At 28.4% G+C, this 24390-nt stretch overlaps 1 protein-coding gene across 2 annotated transcripts in view; it reads left to right on the top strand.

The window, feature by feature from the left end:
- The window catches only part of LOC136085771 (uncharacterized), a 48550-nt gene that overhangs the window by 2698 nt on the left and 21462 nt on the right, over positions 1-24390 (top strand). The window contains exons 1-4 of one of the 2 annotated variants that reach the window (XM_065807203.1): positions 7870-7924; positions 8933-8997; positions 14308-14533; positions 14673-14796. In XM_065807203.1, coding sequence (XP_065663275.1) covers positions 7887-7924; positions 8933-8997; positions 14308-14533; positions 14673-14796 — 453 coding nt within the window. In that variant the 5' untranslated portion in view covers positions 7870-7886. Of the gene's footprint in view, positions 1-7869; positions 7925-8932; positions 8998-14307; positions 14534-14672; positions 14797-24390 lie in introns of those variants that run through there. The other variant, XM_065807204.1, reaches the window with a different exon arrangement.

The raw sequence follows: 24390 nt of genomic DNA, 5'->3' as shown, positions 1-24390 counted from the left end.
TTAAGCAATTACGCATTGTTTCTGTTTAACAAGAAACCTTTGAAAGACACTTTTAACCCATACTTTTCCATCTTTTTATATAGGATTGTATAATCTTATTCCATCTTTTTATATAGGATTGTATAATCTTATTCCATCTTTTTATATAGGATTGTATAATCCCATTCCATCTTTTTATATAGGATTGTATAATCCCATTCTATCTTTTTATATAGGTTTGTATAATCTACAGTGTTGAACGCATTAGTTAAATCAACAAAGATTCCGAGTACAAATTTGTAAATACATATCACTAATAATCTATCTAGTTCACTTTATCATCAGGAATTAAATAAAGCGTTTTAGTAAATTCAATAAGGATTTCACCCAAGTCTACTGTTTTTTCTTTTAAATTCACGAGTTTTTAAAATATATTCTTAATCTTCTCATTTTTAAATTAAAGCAAAAAAACGCAATGTAAATATTTGATTACACACACGTCCGAAAACCAGTACTTTTTCAAAAAAATGAAGGGGCAGACGTTGTATTTATCAAAACTATGCATTACTCAATTTAAAATATCTCTTTAAGGAGCAAGAAAATGCAGCAAATCTTCATTTTGAATAAAGGTTAATAGTTAGTTTAAACCAAAATCGAACTTGAAAAAGCGTGGAACTTTTAATTGGATAGCACATAAGTTCATAATTGTGCATATGAAATTACATATTTTAATTGTAGGTATGTTACATGAAATTTTTAAATTCATCAAATTCTAGGTTGTTATATATCATTAAAAAGAGCTTCATTTCAATATTCCAAAAGTGAAAAAATTTTCAAAATCGAACCACCCTACATTGTAGGGCCTACAAAAAAGTAATGACGTTTTAAGTACCGATTTTTTGATATTAGGATTTGTTGAAGAAACTGTGGTCAAAATAAAGTTTTTATAAACTAAAACTATTATGACTTAATCAATTCTTATCCAAAAGTTTATATCTTGGTCTCAAAAAATAGATACAAGAGTTATCTACAAATTTATAAAGGTCTCTAGATTACAGGCGCATCCGGGGGCAAGAGGGGGGCACAAAACCACCATTTATACCGGCAATAAAGACTAACTATATTATATACATAAAAGTGTTTTTTAATGAAAACGTAAATTTTTATATACAATATGTTTTGTAATTAACTATCAGACCACAGTCAAATATAGAAGTTTCATCATTGTCTTTATGTGGATGTAAGGGTGATGGTTTTAAACACCCTATTATCAAAAATGACTATTTTTTTTTTTTATAAATATTTATCTTTATAATTAAAAAGAAATCTAGTATCAAATCAAAATTTATATTTTACTACTTTACAACATCACTAGCAGCGCACCCTTTGTTTCAAGTGGTGTAGATGGGAAAGGGTGTGTGTCATCACCCCTCCCCCACCCTCCTCTTTTACAAACTGAAAAAAAAATTAAAAACAAAAAATGTTTTATAATATTATTTTAATTAGTTTACATCTTGACTTTTAGTTAATGATTAAGATATTAAATTCCTTTAATGAAACTATTATTCATTGTTAACAATAGACACAACGTGAAAAAAAATTGCAACTTCCACTACTCGCTTTATATTTTTGCAAGTTCCACTACTCGCTGTAATTTTTTTTTTGCAAGTTCCACTACTCGCAGTAAATTTTTTTTGCAAGTTCCACTACTTGCTGTATATTTTTTTAAAGTTCCACTACTCGCTGTACATTTTTTTTGCAAGTTCCTCTACTCTCTGTAATTTTTTTTTGCAAGTTCCACTGCTTGCTGCACATTATATATATATATATATATATATATATATATATATATATATATATATATATATATATATATATATATATAATATATATATATATATATATATATATATATATATATATATATATATATATATATATATATAGAGTCAAAAAATGGTAAAATTGTGTAGTAAGATAATAAAATGCATGTCCAATTATCAAAAAATAGTGGGCAACATTCACGCCGTGTCTATTGTTAACAATGATTAATATATAGTTTCATTAAAGGAATTTAATATCTTAATCATTAACTAAAAGCCACGATGTAAACTAATTAAAATAATATTATAAAACATTTTTGGTTTTTAAAACTTTTTTTCAGGTCAGAGGGGGAACCATCTATAACTAAACTAAGCATTATGTGATATATTTTGAATTTTGGTAAAAGATATTTTTATATTAAAGTTTATTATTTTAATTACATTTAAATATTCACATTAGGAAAACATCAACTCACAGGATACAATGTCAGCAACTAGCTGGAACTTTTTCATATAATAATCAACAGCTTTAGAATCATTATCTTTTCTAGTCCAGTAAGAAATAGTAATAGCCTTTCTGTGTTTTTTTTAAGTTTTTCTATTCTGCTATTGTGCAAGACTGTCATTGCTGTATCAGAATCATATCATTTATAACTATTATTGATATAGTATGTATTAAGCATATATTATATTATAGTATATATTTAATATATAGTATAATATAGTATATATTATAGTATATATTAAATATATAATATATTATAAATATAATATACTATAAATAGTATATTAAATTTAATATACTATAAATATATTATGTCTATATATTTTTAGACAAATATTAGTATATTACTAATATATGATATATTCTAAATACATAAAAAAGCATATTATATTATTATATGATATAAAGCTTTTAAAAAATGTAATATGATTTGATTGAGCAAAAAACATGTATTATTGAATTTATAATATAAAACCAATTTTAATCTTATTAACTGCATATTAAAAAAAAGTTAAACAAAAATTGGTTAAAGAACTATTTAAAATTGCAAATTAACTGTTTTAATTGAAAAATTGTTAATTAATAGCAAATTATAAAAGAAATGAAAATATATAATGAAATTTTTTTTTTTTAATACAATCATGAAGAAATGAATCAAATAAACTTTTCAAGTTTAAATAAATGAAACCAAAGTCATAACTGAATAATAGATAAGCATTGTAACTTTTTTTGAGCATTTTAACAGTGCCTTCTGTCATATTTCTGTAGTAATATTAACTTTTATTAAGTTAAAAAAACTATGTGCTAATAATAAAGTTAATTATACTTCTTTATTAATTTTAAGAGCTTTATCTACAGTTGAACTGTAATTAAAAATATTAGAGTTTTATAATTGAACTGTCTCAATACTTAGCATAAAAACTTATAAGAAGTGAAACTAGCTAAATCATTTATTTGAATCATACTTAATATGATTCAAATAAATTACCATTCATTGAATGGTAATTTATTTGAATCATATTAAGTATGATTCAAATAAATGATTTGGACTTTAGAATGATTCAACAAAAAGTAGTGGTAATATCATTTATTAAAATGATTTTACCACTACTTTGATTGCCATAAGAGGATTATTGAGGAGAACGTTTGATTAACACAAAAATTTTTATTTTTTCATTTTTATTCATTTTTCTTTTTAGTTAAATCTGAACAAATTATTATAATTGTAAAAGCAGATTGAAGTTCCTCTTCATCTGCCCCTCCCCCTCCCCATGTCTACATGTTTACTTGCCGCTAGGGAATTGCGCAAAAAGATAAAATATACAAACGTCTTCATTAATCCAGATATGACACTCGCCGAAAGGCAAATCGATTCTCAACTTAGAAAAGAAAGAAATAAGAAAAACCAAATTCTCCTTGAAAATGAACCAAACTCACCCTTTCGATGGTGCATTAGGCGCAACGAAGTCATCAAACTTAATTTCAGTAAACAAAAAATATAAAAAAACTATAAAAAATTGGATTAATTTTCAAACCATTAAAAAAGTTACTGAAATTAAATCCGTCAAAGCTATATACACAAACATCGACTCCTTCCTAAATAAACGCCACGAGCTCAAACAAATTGTAAACAATCTGAAACCCGAAATTATTTTTTTAACAGAAACTCTGCCTAAAAATAAAAAAATTGAAGTTAATGATCTGGAGTTTGCTATTGAAAATTACTTACTACATACAAATTACAAGAATAGTTCTTGCCGAAGAGGTTTAGCAATATTTATACATAACAAACTAAAGTCATCCCTAATAAACCTAGATATATTTCCATCTGAATCGCTCAGTTGTGAAATTGCAACGAAAACTTCTAAGTTATTGTTAAGTTTATATTACAGATCACCAAATAGTAACGATGAAAACACTAACTGCATAAATCAACACATTGCCAAACTTTCAAACAAATATCCAAACATTCTTATTATAGGAGATTTTAACTACCCAGATATCATCTGGCAAAATCCAAAACAGCCTATTACAAATTCCTCTAAATCAATTAAATTTACTGAAAATATTCGTGATTCTTTTTTAACCCAACATATTTCAAATGCAACACACATCAGACAAAATCAAAATCCTTCTACAATTGACCTCTTATTTACTTCTGATGAAAACATTATCTCCTTTTTAACTCATCTAGCACCCATTGGCAAAAGTCATCATCAACTACTCTACTTTACTGTATCGATTGAATCTATTATAAATTTACCACAATACCATACAAAGCATTTATACACAAAAGGGAACTATGACAAAATTAATGAAGACCTTGCAAATATTAAACTCTGTCCAACATCCAACTCAGACCAACTATGGAGTATCTTTTTCAATAAACTTAAAACTATTATCAACAATAATATCCCAAAATCTAACTTTAATAATAAAAAACGCTCAAAGTGGATTGACTTTCAAATAATCAACGAACTTAAATTTAATCGAGAGAAATATCGTCAATATATATTGAACAGAAATGAAGAAACATATAATGAGTACCGCATTTCACGAAACAAAGCAAAAACTGCGTGCAGAAAAGCAATTATTGAATTTGAAAAAAAACTGGCGAGAGACATAGACCAAAATCCAAAAGCATTTTACTCGTATGTCAAATCAAAAGGAAAAAACAAAGAAACATTCCCTGACATCCAATACAATAATATTGTTGCAACTACTGATCTAGATAAAGCTCATCTATTCAATATTTGTTTTGCTGATACTTTTTCAAACAAAAAAATAACAGCAACACCACCATTTAACCTAACATATAAAAATGTAAATCCACTAACAAACAATATTGATCTAAGTCCGGAAAATATCGAAACATACCTCAAAAGTCTAAACTTATCTAAATCACCAGGCCCTGATGCATTACACCCAATAATATTTAAGAAAACTTGCTTTCAAATGTCTAAACATCTATCTACTATTTTTAACAAAGTACTTGAGAGTGGATCAATACCCCAAATATGGAAAGACGCAACAATTACACCCATATTCAAAAAAGGAGACAGATCAAAAGCACTTAATTATAGACCTATCAGTATAACTTGTACTTTAATAAAAATCTTTGAAAAAATTATAAAAAATCATATTATGACACACCTGATTAAAAATAACTTATTAAGTCCACACCAATATGGATTTCGTCCAGATCATTCCTGCTTAACTAACCTTTTAACTGTAATTAATTATTGAACGTCATCACTTGATAATAATATTCCCATCGACAACATTTATCTTGATTTTGAAAAAGCCTTTGACAAAGTTCCACATAAATTTCTTATTTCGAAACTTAAAGCTTATGGTATAAATGGATCAATACTATATTGGATTAAAAACTTTTTGAAAAACCGTAGACAAAGAGTTGTTGTTAATGGAAATTATTCAAACTGGGTACCCGTTAAAAGTGGAGTTCCCCAAGGCTCCGTCCTTTCAGCTTTACTTTTTATTATATATGTCAACGATATCCCTGAAGTAATCAAATCAAAAGCTGCTCTTTTTGCTGACGATACCAAAATCTTCCGTTCTATTGAAAATACTCAATCTGCCCAAGAATTACAAAATGACATCGACGCTCTTGTTACATGGTCTCAAAAATGGGGAATGAAATTTAACATTGATAAATGTTCTGTAATGCACTTAGGAAACAACAACAAATCCCATACTTATAATATGCATGATCCAGAAAAAAATATAAGAGTAAACATTAAAACCACAAATTGCGAACGAGATTTAGGTGTTCACATAGATTCGAACTTATTATTTTCCAAACACACAACTATTCAAGTCAACAAAGCCACACAAATAATAGGAATAATAAAAAGAACATTTACATCATATCCAGACTTATTATCCTTCAAAAAACTATTTTCAGCACTAGTCCGCCCTCAACTAGAATACTGTGGATCAATCTGTAACCCTGGACTTCTCAAAGACAAACGGCAACTAGAAAATGTGTTAAGAAGAGCTTCAAAACGAATCAATGGATTACAGGATCTACCGTATGAACAAAGATTGTTGGCATTAAATATGACAACTGTAAAATACAGGCTACTTCGTGCAGACCTAATCAACGTCTACAAATGGTGCAAAAACAACAATAGTGACAGAAGTCTTTTTGAAATAGATAGTAAATTTATTACTCGTGGTCATATATATAAACTAAAAAAACAATCTTCGCGATTAAATTTACGTATGAATTTTTTTTCTCTAAGAATAATAAATAAGTGTAACTCTCTTCCTAATCACATTGTATCAGCGTTATCTTTAAAAACGTTTAAACTGCTTCTAGACAATCATCTAAAAAATGAATGGCTTCTCTATGACTAATCCACATTTTATTTTCTATTAGTTATACAAACTCTGTAATTGTCAAGTATTATATAATTAGGTTGACAGGCAGTTTATGCCTACACAATTTATTGTAAAACCTTAATTTAAAAAAAAAAAAAAAAAAAATGTCTCAAAATAAAAGCGGAAAATAAAAATTTAAGTACCAAAAGTGCTGCACAAAATAGAGTATGTGCTGCATGAAATAAATCAATGAAATTTGACAGGTGCAAAGAAATTGTGTAAACTTAACATTGAGAATAGTATTGCAAAAAAAACAAGCATTTCCTCAACATTTACTGAATGCACAAAGTATAACTAAGTTTTTGTCATTTAAAAATCTACTTCAAAAAGTTTTTATTGTAATCAAAAGGTACAAATTTATAAAGTTTAATTACTCTAGTTTTTAAAAAATATCTATACTAATATATAACTCTAAATAAAAAACCTCAAAATATGTTTCTCCCTCGATAGCGAAAAGCAAACTTCAAAAAACATGGCACAGAATTTTAGCACAAATATCGGTTCCGTAAAACGCGTAATTCTACGTACCTATTAATTGTAAATCATAAAAAAGGAATTGTTTTATAAATACAAAAAAAATATATATATATATTTTTATTTACTAGGGGCAAAGTAGTTTAACACAATCATTATTAGAGATTTAAAAATTGATTACAAATAAGGTTAAATTAACGGTAAAGATACCATTCATTTAAAAAATTTTATGGTCATATGTTTTTTATTTTCACATATTTTATGTTAAAATACATTTTGATATTTGATGAGAATTTTTTAATGTTGATTTTTTAGTAAAAAGTAGTTTACTTTAATATTTTAAGTCTAAAATTGATAAAACTTATGCCAACGTTATGCCGTTTTTGACCTTATTTGCCTCACTGTGTGCAGTAACTGCACTCAGTGAGGCAAATATAAAGGTCCTGATAATTTTATCACGATAAAGGTCCTGTGCATTTTGCACAGGACCTTTATCGTGTTTTTGATGCATTAAGTACTCGTTTGCTTTTCAAGTTTTTTTGTGTTTTTAAAAGACATTGTTGTTTAGTTAAATATTTTTAATGTTTAAAATACTTTAATGTATATTTCCATTCATATATATTTTATTATATTATAGTATTGTAATTTTTCACTGTCTTACCTAAAGGACATTAGTTATACAAAAAATAACATTTCGGTTAATGATCCAAATTTTTTCTATGAAAACATTGTCTCAAATGTAAGTAATTTTTTATGTCTTTGATGCAAGTACTGAAATCACTAACTTAATACAAAGTACTTCTGAAAGTGAATCTGAAGAAAGTAATAAAGAAAACTTACAAGAAAAGGCATCAAAAATTATAATGTTTGGAAACAAACCATGGCAAAAAAAGAAAAGCTGAAGGAAAGACATACATAGGGTTTGAGAATAGTAAAAAAAACTGAATCAATAAATAAACTTTCAGCTAACATTGTTGCCAAAGACAATGTACCAGCCTTAGACAAGTATGAAAGTTCTGCCAAGTCTGTTTTTAGAAAAGTTCCACTTAGTAAAAATTTATACATTGTAACTAATTCTTTGTTTCGTCGTTCTAAAATCCTTGTTTTTAAAGAGTTTTAAAACTTATTTCCCGATCGTGTACAGTTTTGTTGCGTTTGAGTAAAAAAACTGTTTATTGTTATTTCAAATCTTGTTAAATATTAACGGTAGAAAACTTTTATCTGCCGGGTGCAAAACGAAGTAACTCCCCAAGTTTATTTTTTTAATTTTTTTTTGTATTGTTATAAGTATTGATGATCCAAAAACAAAATCTACTATAAACAAAAACCAAAATACAAACCTTGACAAACAAGGCCACTGTGCAGAGAAACAAGTTGAGCGCGGTACTACCAGGGGCGTGGTGGGAATCGAACTTAGAACCTCTCGCTTATGAAGCGAACGCTCTATCACTAAACTTCTGCATATAATATCCGTACATTTTAAACTAAACATACATATAGACATTCATACTAAACTACACAGAGCTTGTGGAAAAAGTTTTAAGAATTTGAAAATTTCGAAGTTAAATTATTAAAACGGTTTTTGCACTCAGGTCTTCAATAGAATTCAACTTATATATTTAAAACACAAAATGCTTTATCGTAATTGCGGTTAAGTTAAAGTTATTAATCTGCTAAATAAAAGAAACATTTTTGTAACTACGAAATTGAATTAGCATTTTCTCTTATCTTGTTTTATTTTTTGCAGTTTTATCGGTGCTGTCAGAAGTGGTACAAATGATTTTTGCCCTTGTTTGACTCAAGCATGTTTAAGTAAGTACATTTAAATACAACTTATTTTAATTAATTTTTTTTATGCTATAATTACCTATTTATTATATAATCTCCCTATTTTTATTTGTTATATAATCTACTAATTTGTCAGTCAATGCAGCAGCACTTCTTGCAGGTTCTAACTATTTGTCAGTTGAAGTATGCACACTAGGGTGAAGTAAGTTTCATAGCCAAAAAATTAATAATAAAAAAAAAACATTCATGAGATGCAAATGATGTTCTATTAGTTACCACAAAAAAAAAATGTTTTAGACAAGTTCTTGAGGTTTCTTTTTGGACACAAAAGTTTTAATGGGTCTTAGTATTTGTGAAAAATTTGTAGTGATTTTTAAATATTATTTGTTTTCATTCAAAATTAAAGCTATAAAAAATGTAATATTTTTTTGGTAAAAATAAAGCAATTGTTTTCTATTAGCAAGTATGGGGTAACTTGATACAGCATAGTGTGTCATAAATTATTCTAAAGATCATTTTTTATTTTATTATTTACAGTCAATTTTTAAGAGATTTATGTAAATATAATACTAGGAGATCCAATTTTTGATACAATGCTATTATTTATTGACGCTTAAGAATGACATTGAAAATGATATACTATCTGGATCTCTGAAATGGGATTTGATTCATTGGATGTATTATTTAGGTTATAATTATTCATTTGTTTGTCTTTCAAGTAAAAATCTCCCTTTTTTAAAGTTTTATACTTTTTATTTACTTTTTTAATGATGGTCATAGTTTGTATCAAGATACCCGATGTTTGGGGTACCTTGATACAAATTTCTAATTTTACTCTTAATAGTCTCAAAACCTGTTACATTTTGGTAATTAATAAATTTGATTTTGCTTAAATTTATTTTACAAATTAAACCAATCGCCTAAAAAAAAATCGCAAAAACTAAAAGTGTTCCCCACCATGATGCCTCATTGTCCCCTATAAAACATAAAAAAATAAACACACTCTGCGTTTAGGAAAAATAAAGATTCAAGTCGATTAAGTTTTTTGTTTTACTATAACCTAAAAAACATTTTATTTGCAATTAGTTTAATGGTTTTGACTTTTAGATAACAGGGGAGTGTTGGCCGAAGTTGAATGTAATTAAAAGTGATGTAATTTGTTGTGAAAAGAATTTTTCATCTTTCGTACTCTCAAAGCCAACAATTTATAAAACTATATATATATATATATATATATATAGTATATATATCAAGCCAACAATATATATATATATATATATATACATCGGTTGTGGTGTAGTGGTAAAGCGCTCGCTTCATAAGCGAGAGGTTCCGAGTTCAATCCCCACCACGTCCCTGGTAGTACCGCGCTCAACTTGTTTCTCCGCGCAGCGGCCTTGTTCGTCAAGTTTCGTGTTTCAGAGTTATAGAGTTGAGAGAGGGTTATAACCACAATTAGGTAGCCTCCTCGTCTGTAGTGGCCTTCAGGGCCTTGGGGAGGTGAACAAACAAAAATATATATATATATATATATATATATATATATATATATATATATATATATATATATATATATATACACCAAGCTGAAATGGTATTCATCAAACTTTTTAAAAACTTATTCAGCTCAATTTAAGCAAGAAAAGTTACATTAGCTATAAGCTGCTTTAACTTTGGCATAACGTTAAAATCACTAAATATTAGAAAATGTGGTATATTATTTTCGCAAAAAAAAATGCACATTTTCCGCTAAGTTATTATTAGTGTTGTTATGACTATTAGATAATTCGACAGTCGAATAAATCGACTAATATATATTTTCTATAGTCGACTTAAATAGATTTATATAATTTTGAAATCATTGGGGTCTAGGAATAGATTGTCCTGTTGTCAGAGCAGCTCTTCTCTTGTTTTGCTCCATTATTATTTAAATGATATTATATCAAAGAATAGAAATCAAATATACTTTATTATTTTTATTACTGTTTATTTCAAAAAAATAAACTATTCCCATACTTTGACTAAATCAAATTTAAAATTCAATTAGTTTCGACTTTCGACTTGTTGACTTTTCAAATTAGTTGAAGTCGATAACAACACTAGTTATTATGTAGTTTTTAAGCATTTAACAGTTTTTTGTTAAACCTTTTAAACATTTTTTAAACCTTTTAAACAGTTTTTTGTTAAACACTCATTAACAAATAAATATAAAATTACAACTCTGCAAGTAGAAATCTTATGGTTTGTTAGCCAAAGTAAATCTGTAGGTTAATCTATATGGTTTGTTACAAAATAAATATATAGGTTATAATCTTTTTTACAGTTCCTTTTTATCAGATTTACTTTATTTTTACAGATGTCATAAAAGATTTTGAAGACACTTGATTGCTCATTCTGCACACTAATTTGTTCTGGGAATTTCTAGTGTCAATGGTTCCTGATTCCAAAACTTTTTTACTAAGTTTAACAATTTTTTGTAACTGCTCAAGGTGCTACATAGCTTCCGATAATCATCTGCATTGTACATTAAAATAGGTTTTTAAATCATCTTGAAATTAAACTTAACATATATTCAATCCACCAACGTAAATATGTTGCACAATTGCAGCTGCTGTTCAAAATGTTCATTGTTGTTTTAGTGTAATTAGGCATAAACACTTAATGCTGCACTAAATAAAAGTTTGCAGACTGCACCTTCTGGTAACACAATGTTCAGTTTAAGAAAAACATTTTTACCAGTGAATAGCCATTAAGGTCATCAAATGACGAATTGGTGCTAATAATGCAATAAAGTGTCAACTGACAATCTAAATCGAAAGAAATTTTCTTCAAATTTAGACATGGCTGTTTCATTTGCTGAATTTGTACTTATGTTTTCACTGTTTATGGCTAGCTGCTGGGAATTCTAAACCAATTCTTTTTTGTTTGTTGTTTTTGATAATTCATTGCGTTGTGTGTTTAAGTTTTTGTGTATTCTATATGCAGCCTTGCATTTTGATGAATCTATATATATATATATACTACTGTGATCAAAAAGTAAGGTGAATTTTTTTATAAAATGAAAAATCTTTATTTACTCTTTCAAATCTGTATCGTCCCCCTCATAATAATCCCCCCCGGTCCCAATGCATTTTTGCCAATGTTTTTTCCAGTCTTCGAAGCATGCCGAAAAGTCCTCGGTAGGGATAGCCTTCAATGCGCGTGCCGATTCACTTCAATGGACTTAAAACGATTTCCCCGGAGTGGTCTCTTGAGCTTTGGGAACAGCCAGAAGTCACACGATGCTAAGTCGGGCGAATACATTGGTTGTGGAGCAACATGGGTAGAGTTTTTGGCGAAAAACTCACGAAGAACCAGTGCTGTGTGCGAAGGCGCATTATCGTGGTGCAAAATCCAAGAGTTATTGGCCCATAATTCCGGTCTCTTTTTGCGAATAGCTTCACGCAAACGTCGCATAACGCTTAAATAATATTCCTTGTTGACAGTTTGGCCAGTTGGAAGGAATTCGTAGTGCACGACACCACAATAATCAAAGAAAACAGTCAACATGACCTTGATTTTTGAGCGACTTTGACGTGGTTGCTTTGGTCTCGGCTCGCCTTTTTCACGGTATTCACTCGATTGGTCGGTTGTTTCAGGGTCGTATGCGTAGACCCAAGTCTCATCGCCAGTAATAATTTGTTTGTAGACGTCTTGATAGTCAGAAAGCATTGCTTCACACGTTTTAACGCGACGCTCTTTTTCAAAGAAATTGAGAAATTTCGGCACCAAACGTGATTTGAGTCTTCTGAGGCTCAAATGATCCTTCAAAATCGCTTGCACCGACCCAAATGATATTCCAACCATGTCAACAAGGTCTCGAATGGTTAACCGATGATTTGTAAGCACCAATTCTTTGATTTTGTTGATGTGGCGATCATCAATCGAAGTCGATGGTCCTCCGGAGCGTTCCAAGTCATCAACACGTTCTCGGCCTTCTTTGAAGTCTTTGTACCACTTGTAAACATTTTTTTGAGACATCGTCTCTTTACCGAAGGCTTTTTGCAACATTCGATACGTTTCAGCAGCAGAAATATCATTCCGCAAACAAAATTTAATAGCACTTCTTTGCTCAACAAAATTAGACATCGTGAAAATCGCCGAATGCACTTTTGGTACTTCAGAAACAAGCGTAAACAAAAAAAAATAATTATGAGTTTGACATGTAATTTGGCGCAAATGTTAATGACATTCCTACCAACTTAAAAACAAAAAAGATTGGACGATTCGAATAAGGCGGGAAGTTTAAATTAAAAATTCACCTTACTTTTTGATCACAGTAGTATAATATATGTTACTGTTACCCGCGGTACCAGGAATTAGCTAAATGCTAATGTTTATAATATAATTTAATATTGCAACTCTGAGTTTCATGTGTTATCATAATCATCAGGCAAGTAGTAAAAGTTTAATTTTGCTACAATTTGTTTAGTGGACATTACGGTTTATATTTGTATTTTAGATTGTTACGGGACGGAAATTGATTAGTAGTTAGGTTAATAATATTATTAATTTGTTTTTGGTTGGCTAATAATTGTGAAATAGTTATATGTTTAATGTTGTTTAAAATATTTTTTATGTGTTAATGTGTATTATTTGTGTATTAAAAAATAAGAAAATAAAAATAAGAAAATAAGAATTAAAATTGATATAAAAATATACATAATATTATGAAATATATTACAAAAGCTGTGTATGTGAGTAATTTATTAGTTAACTTAGAGATATATGGAGCAGATTAGTATAGTTATTTTTATTTATAGTTGTTAGTCAGGTTTGTAGCGAGCTTTGTAATTTTTTAATAAGAATTTATTTACTGCTGCGTACTGCGGGTAACAGTAACATATATATTATATAGCTCTAGTTTATCTATTGAGCACTCTTTCAAGTATACAATATTATACATGATATTATCTTTATTCATATATATACACTTACGTATATTACTATATTTTCTTTATTCATATATATACACTTACGTATATATATATATATATATATATATATATATATATATATATATATATATATAATATATATATATATATATATATATATATATATACACACTATATCACATAAATATGCTATAGTATATATATATATATATATTCATATATATATATATATATATATATATATATATATATATATATATATATATATATATATATATATATATATATATATATATATATATATATATATATATATATATAGATATATAGTTTTTTATGAAATTGCTATATATTATTACAAAACAGTTATAATTATATGGTTTTTAAATAATTATAGCATTTGCAAGCATTCCATATTATCCATTTTCACCATCTTGGAGTTTTTTATTTGAAGAAAATCCAAGTATATATAACTCTGGTGTTGAAGGATCGCTGGTTTTAAACCCTAGTGCTGCAAAAATTATGTTAATGCCAGAGAGAAGAGGATCTGTTCTATTTTGTAATGCTGTTGCTAATTGCTTAACTAGTAGTCCTTATGCATTGCCTGATTCTGATTGTGTAAGGTAAACTTTTAATTTAAATTTTATTTTTTCTGTTAGTTTAGTTTTGTTTTTTCATGATGAAAGATGACAATGTTGATGGCGATAATGATGAAAATGATGGTGGTGATGATGATGATACTTTATTTAATTTTTTTTATAGTGATTTAACTAAATGCACAAGTGGCGGTTTTACATTTTCATTGTGGGTGAAAATAGGAGTAAATGAAAAATCAAGATTGACAAAAAATGCTGCTACCAACACAACCACTTTTATTAATTTTCCAGTTGGTTTACATTTAATTTGAAATTTCTTTTGTTTAAAGAATGTTACATAAAAGTTTAATTTGCAATTTTTTTTTGTTTAAATCAACTGTTGCATTATTAACTAATTTTTATTGTATAGTTCTTGTTTGAGCTGCTTATAATTCATGTTCATCCACACTCCGACATATCTTTCCAATATTCTATAAATATTAAAATAATACTTTATGACATTATTAGAATGTTATTACTAAAAAAATTGCAGCCATCATAGAAATTTCAGATTTTTAAAAAATGCTCAGTGCGTTTTCCATGGAATGTTCTTACGGTGATGCATGCCTGCTGGGTAGTTTAAGTAAATTAATTATATGCATAGATAAATTCTTAACATAAGTGCATTTTTAAAGCAAGTAGTTGTCAAAACAGGTTTACATCCATTTACTTTTTTTAGTTAAACAAAACTCAACTTTCAATTATAAAGTGAAAGTTTTTTACAAAAAGTTGCAATTGATTTTTTTAACATTTTGAAAACTGTATAAAAATATACAACTACTACTTTCACATTTTGTAAATTTATTTTATTGAGAGAAATTAAACTGAAAACTATTTTATTAAATTGACTTTTAATTACTTAAACTACTTCTAATTTTTCTACATTTAACGGTGGCGTTGCATTTAGAAGTGGCAATTTTTTATTAATTTTTTGAAGTAAAACGTGCAAAATCACTTATAATAAAACTTTAGCACAACTTCACATCTCTGTAACATACCCATTTGCATTTGGTCAGCAAAATACTTTTTTTGAACATTCAAGCAGAGTTTAAAAAAACGTCTTTTTTGAACCAAATTTAAGTATGTTCATGCTAAGATCAAGCTAAATGAAAGTAGAATTTTTACAGGCTATGCCGCTTGTCCAGACTTTTAGTTGAAGATCAGCATTTAGCTCAAAATTTTAAAAGAATGTTAGACACAAAGTTATCATGTTTTTTTACAGTACAGAAATTGGTTCTATTTTGGTTCGTTTTTGATTTTGTTTTTGTTCGTTTGTGATCTCAGCAAAGTTTTGCTTCTTTAATGGATTGATTATCTTTCTTTTGGTGTTAGTGTATATAGCATCATCAAAAAAATGCCATGACAACTACCTCTCTGCTTAGATAATACAAATGACTAACAAATGCCTTAATTGTAGCATTTCTTAAGCTCTTAATAATATTTCACTTATTTGCTAATTTCAAAAATTGATGATCATGACTGTAGCGGCCGGCAGACATACAAGTTTTTGTATCTCAAGTCTTTTTGTTTGATAGCTGTTAGTTCGGATTGCTTTTTAAATATCAAGGTTGTTACAAAGCTAAACAACTTGGCTATCCATCTGACATTGTTTTAAAAGCTGTAACTTTAACAAAGCGTGGTGGGGTATCAACCAGTAACAGTATTGTTAGATGAAACAGTTCATCATAATTGTAAGGAACTTGATGACTGCATAAAAAAATGTTCTTTGAAAACCATATTATTCTTTAGAATAACAAATTTTGTAAGGATATCATGAAAATATCATGTTAATAGTGTCTACATGACAGGCATAAAAAAGTTTTTGCCAAACTTGGCCTCCATCCCACTGTAAACTACTCTTTGTAATACAGGATTTGAAGCTGTTGTGTCAAAATTGTTATCAGTTTACTTTTTATCCTCTATTATTGCGCCAATAATTATTCTACAGAGTGCTAAATTGTCTTAAAGAAATGAGTAGTAATAAAATAGTATAAACACTTATCTAGTTTTTTCTTCAACATCAGAAAGCTTCTTGAATGGAGAAACAACTTTTTGAAGAAAAAAATTAGATCAGTATTTTTACGATTATATATACATATATATATATATATATATATATATATATATATATATATATATATATATATATATATATATATATATACAACCCTTAGATGTTGTCCGAAAGTTTTTTCGATATTTTGTTGACAAAAAGTAAAAATTAAAATGCAAGACCGGAATTTTTTTTTTTTAATAATGATAGACTGCCTGCCCTAACCAAACCCTCAGTCGATGTAGCAGCACTCCCTTGCGGGTCAGGCTATTTGTCAGTCGATGTAGCAGCACTCCCTTGCGAGTCAGGCTATTTGTCAGTCGATGTAGCAGCACTCCCTTGCGAGTCAGGCTATTTGTCAGTCGATGTAGCAGCACTCCCTTGCGAGTCAGGCTATAAGATAGTCGATGTAGCAACACTCCGCGCATGATTTTCAGTAAAAAAAATAAAAATAAAAACATTTTATTAAAAAAAATAAAAATAAAAACATTTTATTAAAAAAAATAAAATAAAAACATTGTTTATATTGTTAAAAACATTCACAATGTTTTTAAAACATTCTGGTCAATTAAATTTGCGTTTTTGTGGTTTTTTTAAAAAACGATTAATTTGTAATTAAATTAATGGTTTTTACTTTCGTCCAACACGGAAATGTTGGACGAAAGTTAAAAGTAATTAAAAGTGACGTATATGTTGGCGTAAGAATCACTTTTTTCCTTCCGCTCTTCCCAAAGCCAACAAACTATAGATCTATATATATATATATATATATATATATATATATATATATATAATATATATATATATATACATATACATATACATATACATATACATATATACATATATATATATATATATATATATATATATATATATATATATATATATATATAATATATATATATATATATATATATATATATATATGTTTCGTAGTTTTGCATTACATCTTCAAAAGCTTACTTTCACAATAAGAAGCTATGGAATAAATATTTAAAAAAATAGACTTTACGGAGAAATATTAAGGGACAAAAAATACACATAATAAACCAATAAAATAATTGTAAAATGAATCAGTTAATAACCAATCAATATGGTTAAAATAAAATAAACTTTTATTTTCAATAAATAGATAAGTTTAGATCATTATGAAAAGATTGTTTGTTAAGTGAGGGATTTACACATTTAATTTGGAACGCTTCTTTTACTTTTAATTTATGTTTAGTTGAAGCAGTATCTAAAATCTCAAATGAATTACAATTAAGGGATGTAATTAAATGTTTATATATATGGGGTTTTTCCATCAGTTCCAAGGTGCTCATTAATTCTAGTTGTTAAATGTTTGAAATTTTCTCCAATATAACTTGCATTACAGCCTGTGCAAGAAACTTTATAAACAATATGAGATTTAAGCAGCATAGGAAGTCTTTTAAACAAAACTTATTTTTTATTTTATCAGTAGTAAATATTAGTTTTATTAGAACAATCTTTGCAAGATTTTTTTGATTTTTAAACAATTTTTTTTATTTTTATCTTAGTTTTATTAGAATAAGTTCCAATGAATGAATGAATGAATTGAAGTATCTTATTTTTGAAATTTAAAATAAGGTAGAAACAGATGTAAAAGACAGTAAAGTCTTCTGTTTTTTAATATTTATTCCAGAGAGAGTAGGGTAAAAACTTTTTTTGAAAAGCTCTCCTATTACACCCCCAGATTTTTTCTATATAATAAAGTTACACTGGATTTGAAATTTTATATATATGAAATATTTTTGAGGGATCTCAACTGACCCATGAGCATTTAATGGGTCCCTAATGTTATTTGTTGTTTTTTCAAAAGTATGTCATCCTGGTACACAAAGAAACAAAATTTTATAAAAATTTCAAAAATATTTATTATTTATATAAATATAACATTTCTATTCTAGATTTTATTGCATAAAAATGTTTTTCAACAATTTTAAAAAAAGGTGAGTGTATTAATGTTTTTTTTTTATAATTTTTTTTTAATAAATTTTTATGAAATATAGTTGCTATTTTTAAAGTTTTTATAAAATTTCACTTCTTTTGAGTACCAGAATGACATGCTTTTGAAAAAAGTCTTGTAAGATAATATTAGGGACTCATTAAATATTCAAGGGTCAGTTGGGACCCCTAAAAATATTTTTTGTTTAAAAATTTTTCAAATCCAGTGTTACTTTATTATGTAGAACAAATCTAAGGGTAAAGCTATTTTGTATGATAATATTAGAGACCCATCAAATTCAAAGGTCAGTTGGAACGCCTAAGAATATTTTTTAGTCAAAAATCTTTATACCATCTTTTTCAGGAAATAAAAGAGCACCTTTTATGGTCTGTTTGATTTGTGCAGCTAAAACTTTATATTTTTTCGTCCAACCTTAATATATATATATATATATATATATATATATATATATATATATATATATATATATATATATATATATATATATATATATATATATATATATATATATATATATATATATATATATATATATGCATACTTATATGAAGACCACACGGGTAAAAGAACAGATGTCCACTTGAAAATTTTAAGTTTTATATATTTTTATGATATCTTAGTACTAAGCTATTTTAATTTAAAAATTCATTACAAAAAAGTTATGTTTTAAGGTTCTATGGTCATTTAAAAAAAAGGGCAACTTTGAAACAACAACTGTTGTCCAATGTTTACCTGGTAAAAAACACAGTTGTCGCAGTTATTTATAATTAAACCAATGATAATAAAAGCATAAGTCACATGACTAACTTTTATCCTAAAGAAAAATACGTCGGATGAAGTAAACAACACAGAAAAACATTAATAAATATATATATATATATATATATATATATATATATATATATATATATACATATATCAGGCCTTGTTACGAGATTTCGCTGCGTAGCGAAAACGCGTAACGATTTTCTAAGTAACTTAACTCAGCAAATATATTTTGCATCGTTAGAAGTTATATTGCGTCACTAGCGTCTTTTCAAGTACCGCATTGTAATTAAAGTTATTTTATTAACGCGTTAAAAATCATACAAACAGTTTGTTTTTTTCTCACTATAACAAAAGTTTCAAATAAAATCTAAGTTCTTATTTAAAAAATCATTTTTATTATTTTTTTCAAATATGAACTAAATTTCATTTTGAAAAAAAATTTTTTTTTCATGAAACGTAAAATAATGTTTGTTTATTTTCTTATGATTTTACAGTTGGTTTTTGGTTATTTTATTAACTGTTAATAAATTTTGCCTTATTTAATTTGTGAACTCTTTTTAATGTTTTTAAACAATAAAGAGTTTTTTTTTGTTATTTATCAGTTACCGATAACATATTCGTGATCATAATTTATTTTCATAAATTAAACGAACGTCTTTAAAACTTTACGTTATTGAATTAACCATAAACAAAATATCTTATTAATAAAATACTTACATCAAAATAAATCGTGCATTTTTTAAACTATTATGACTAAAAATAATTTTTATATTTAAAAGGAATTTATATATTTAATTCCTTAAGATAAAACTTATAACACTTTATTTTTTTTAAGTAATTTTTAACAACAACAAAAAAAATTATGAAACAAACTGTTTCTTTAACAAAAAATTACTTTACAATTGCGGTTAAACGCTTTTACTAACGACTTTATTTCTTCTGAATAAACATTACGTTACGTCACCTTAACGCAATCAAAAGATAATTTAAATATTCTAAAAGATATAAGTTTTTGCGTAGCGCAAAACTGCTGAACGCGAAGGCAAATCGCCTTTTCGCAAGCAAAATGCAAGCTGCGTAACGCTTCTTAACAAGGCCTGATATATATATATATATATATATATATATATATATATATATATATACATATATATATATATATATATAAATATATATATATATATAAATATATATATACATATCTTTATATATATACATATATATATATATATATATATTTATATATATATATATATATATATATATATATATATATATATATATATATGTATATATATACATATATCTAATATTTTTTAGTTGTCTATAATTTGGTGCCCATTTTGCAATGGAGATGTCCTCCATTGTCTCCTCTTTCATCATCTGTAAGAGCATCTCACAATAAAGGAGAGCATTCATCATACAATTCAAGAGCTGATTGTTGTGTGGAATAAGGCAAGAATCCTAACACAAAGAATTGATTCTGGTGAAAGAAAACTTTGGAAATTGTACGATTCCTATCAGCTTCTAAAAAAGAATCAAGCTACAGACCTAGAAAGCTGTAGAATTAAAGTACAGATGTTCAAGGACACACTTTATGAGCTTTTTGACTTGGCAACTAAAACCGCAATAGAGACAATAACCATTGCTGAAGATAGGCAATTTCTTGCAATGCAGCAAGAAGATGTTACCAGCTGTTACCAGAATTCCAGAATACCAGAATTCAAAAGCACTGATGTTCGAGGAAAAAAACTAGACGAATAAGAGTTTTTGGAGCATTTAGGAACAGTCACAGAAAAAGGATGAGACTTAATTGAATGATGAGTAACACGAGAATGAATTTCAGAAGATAGCACAAGAAATGCTAGCTCTTTAGAGCAGTGCCTATTATAGTATTAGTAGAAAAGAGAAAGAGAAGCAACATTACGACGATATGATAATGGTTGGAGGTTGGCTGCAAGAGCAGGTCCAACTATGTTTACAATACGTTTTTGCACCTTGTCTAAAAGAGAAAGGGCATCATTAGAAGATCCGCCCCAGATATGACAACAGAATTCCATACAAGGCCGGATTTGAGATTTATAGAGATAGAGAATAGAATCCAAAGTAAGAAAGTGGCAAGCTCGATAAAGAGATGCAACCTTAGCAGATGCTAATTTTGCAACTGATTTGATATATGGTTTCCAAGAAATATCGGAAGTAAGAGTTAATCCTAGAAGATGAAGAGTAGATGACTCATCAAATAGGTCACCATTCATAAATATAGGAAGATCTAAATTTATTGCTATAACGATTGACTAAAAAAAATTGAGTTTTATCTGTATTGAAGTTCACCAGCCACTGTGAGCCCCATACTGTAGCAGAATTGAGACCTTTTTCAAGCTCAAATACCCCCTCCAAGCAATCAGAGAGTGTTAGTTTCTTATCACAACAAGAGTAAATGGTAGTATCATCAGCAAACAGTGCCACCTTAGATGTGAGAATATCTGGAAGGTCGTTAATGTAAATTAAAAAGAGTATAGGGCTAAGGATAGAACCTTGAGGAAGTTACAGAATAAGAAGAAGAGTGCTGTCCATCGAGGACAACTTTTATACTACGATTGGAAAGGAAGGATTCAATAATTGTAAAGATGTTGCCAGATACACCATAATTAAAAAGCTTATGGAGAAGACCAGCATGTCAAACTTTATCAAAAGCTTCTGAAATGTCAAGAGCGATGGCCTTAACCTCTCCACCTTTATCTAATGCACAATAATACCTATCGGTTATTACTGTTAACAAATCAACTGTAGAACGAGAAGATCAAAATCCATATTGATGGTCAGAAAGTAAGATATTAGATTCAAGATGAGAAACTAAGTGTTTGTTAATTAAAGATTCAAGAACCTTACTTATGATAGGAAGAAGACTAATGGGACGGTAGTTAGACAAATCAGATTGCTCTCCAGAATCTTTGAAGATAGGGATATCAGATGCCGCTTTCCAGCAAGCTGGAAAACAAGACTATGATAAGCACTTGTTGAATAGTTTTGAGAGTATAGACAACAGCTCTGGAGAACACTTCTGCAAGACAATAACAGGTATGTTGTCTTGGCCACAAGCTCTAGACAGGAAATCACTTTAGATACAGAAGCTGGAGTGATATGAATGTCAAGCAATGGATCAACCTGTATGTTGGCAATATCAGGTAGAAGGCAACTAGTGGAATCAAGAGATGATATTGATGAAAAGTTTTTAGCAAACAAATCAGCTTTGCCTTTAGGTGAGGTGACAAAGTCTGAACCATACAAGAGAGGTGGAATTAAAGATTTGCCCTTAATATTAATACTATTAAAGATTCTCCAGAAGTCACGAGAGCCTAATTTTTGAGATGAGATATGATATTTCATGACATTTTTGCAATGGTTTCTAGCAGTAATAAACAGACATCTGTTTTCTGGAGAATTGTTTTGCTGATAGATATGAAAGTAACGGTTTCAATTGACAATTGCAGCAGCACAGTGTGAGGAAAACCATGGTGATGATTCCAGATGATTCCAGGTCAAGTGAGGCTTGACCTGGAATCATCGAGAGGGAACAAAAGATTCCATGCCAGCCTGAATCCACAAAGTTATGTAAGAAGTACATTTGTCGACAGGAAGACAAAAGATTTCTTCCCAAGGCCTATCAACAAGAAAATCACGGAAAGAATCCCAGTCAGCTTTACTGTAGTTGTAAGAGGTATGATAATAGGGGAATTCAGGTGATGAAGAAGAATGAGATATTAGTTTTAGAGAGATCAAACTGTGGTCAGAAGCACCTAAGGGTGAATGTGGAGAAACTGAGCACTGACTAGGATCAGAAACAAGACATAGGTCGAGTAGAGAAGGTAAATGATACGGGTTGTCTGGAAAACGAGTTGGAAAGTTGACTATTTGATTTAGGGATTGAGAAAGGCAAAAGTTGTGGGCCTTAATGCCTGCAGAGTCACTGACACTAGAGCCAAGCCATTCAGTGTGGTGAGCATTAACGTCACCTGCAGCAACAATATTAGCTGATAGATAAAAAGAGAGGGTTTGGTCATTATGATCAGAAATAACATAAAAAAGAATGCAGTCTTGAGATGAAGGAGAGCGATATATAGAACAAATAGAAAGGCGATAGAGTGAAATAATGCTAAATGAAAGCACATGAAAGAATAGTCTGTGGATTCAAACCTAGTTTCACGACAAATGGGTGAATTCTTACGAATGTAAATGCCCAGGCCAAGCATCTGACTATTGGAGTCTTTAAGAATTAAAGGAAGATAACCATCAACACTAAAATTGCAAGATGAGACAGCTGAACCCAAATTAGTCTCACAAAGAGCAAGTAGGTCTGGTGAACTTTGCATAAGATAAGACTCAACAGAAGAGAAGTTAATATTAGTGAATGAGGTTTAGAGAACTTTGTGATGATGGTGGTTTTTTGTGTTTTATAGTTTTTGGTACTTTATTCATTTTTAAATTTGTTGAAGAACCTGACTCAATACATAGATTGTACTCAGAACACTGTTTAATAGCCCAAGCAATTGCCACAATACTATTAATAAACCCTAAGTCGTAACAAAAGGCTCCAAATGTGGTCTCGGCAATGCACACCAAAAGTACAAACAGGGGCACCATCCATGCGCAACATGGCACTGTTAATACTTTGATATTTTTCAGCTGTTGATGGAATCAGCCTCTCTGAGAGCTACCACAGAGTTCAGGAAATCTGACTACCAGCCGGCCTCAGAACCATAAAACTGAGTTTTAGAGCTGTACCCTTATTAGGAGATAATAGAATGAGTTGCCTAGTCATAAAATCAGAGACACAAGCAAAACCTATGCATTGAGTCAAGAAGATCCAGCATTCATCATCCTAAACTGGAAACAATGTATCCTAAACTGGAAACAATATATAAAATACATCTACGCCAGCCTAATAGATGAAGAAGGGGTGCCAGCTGGTCAACAGATAGAATCTGTTTACCCCTTAATATATATATATATATATATATATATATATATATA

Source organism: Hydra vulgaris, chromosome 10 (genome assembly GCF_038396675.1).
Source record: "Hydra vulgaris chromosome 10, alternate assembly HydraT2T_AEP".
Taxonomy (NCBI): domain Eukaryota; kingdom Metazoa; phylum Cnidaria; class Hydrozoa; order Anthoathecata; family Hydridae; genus Hydra; species Hydra vulgaris.
Note: the sequence above shows the minus strand (reverse complement) of the source record. Positions and strands in the feature narration are given on the sequence as shown.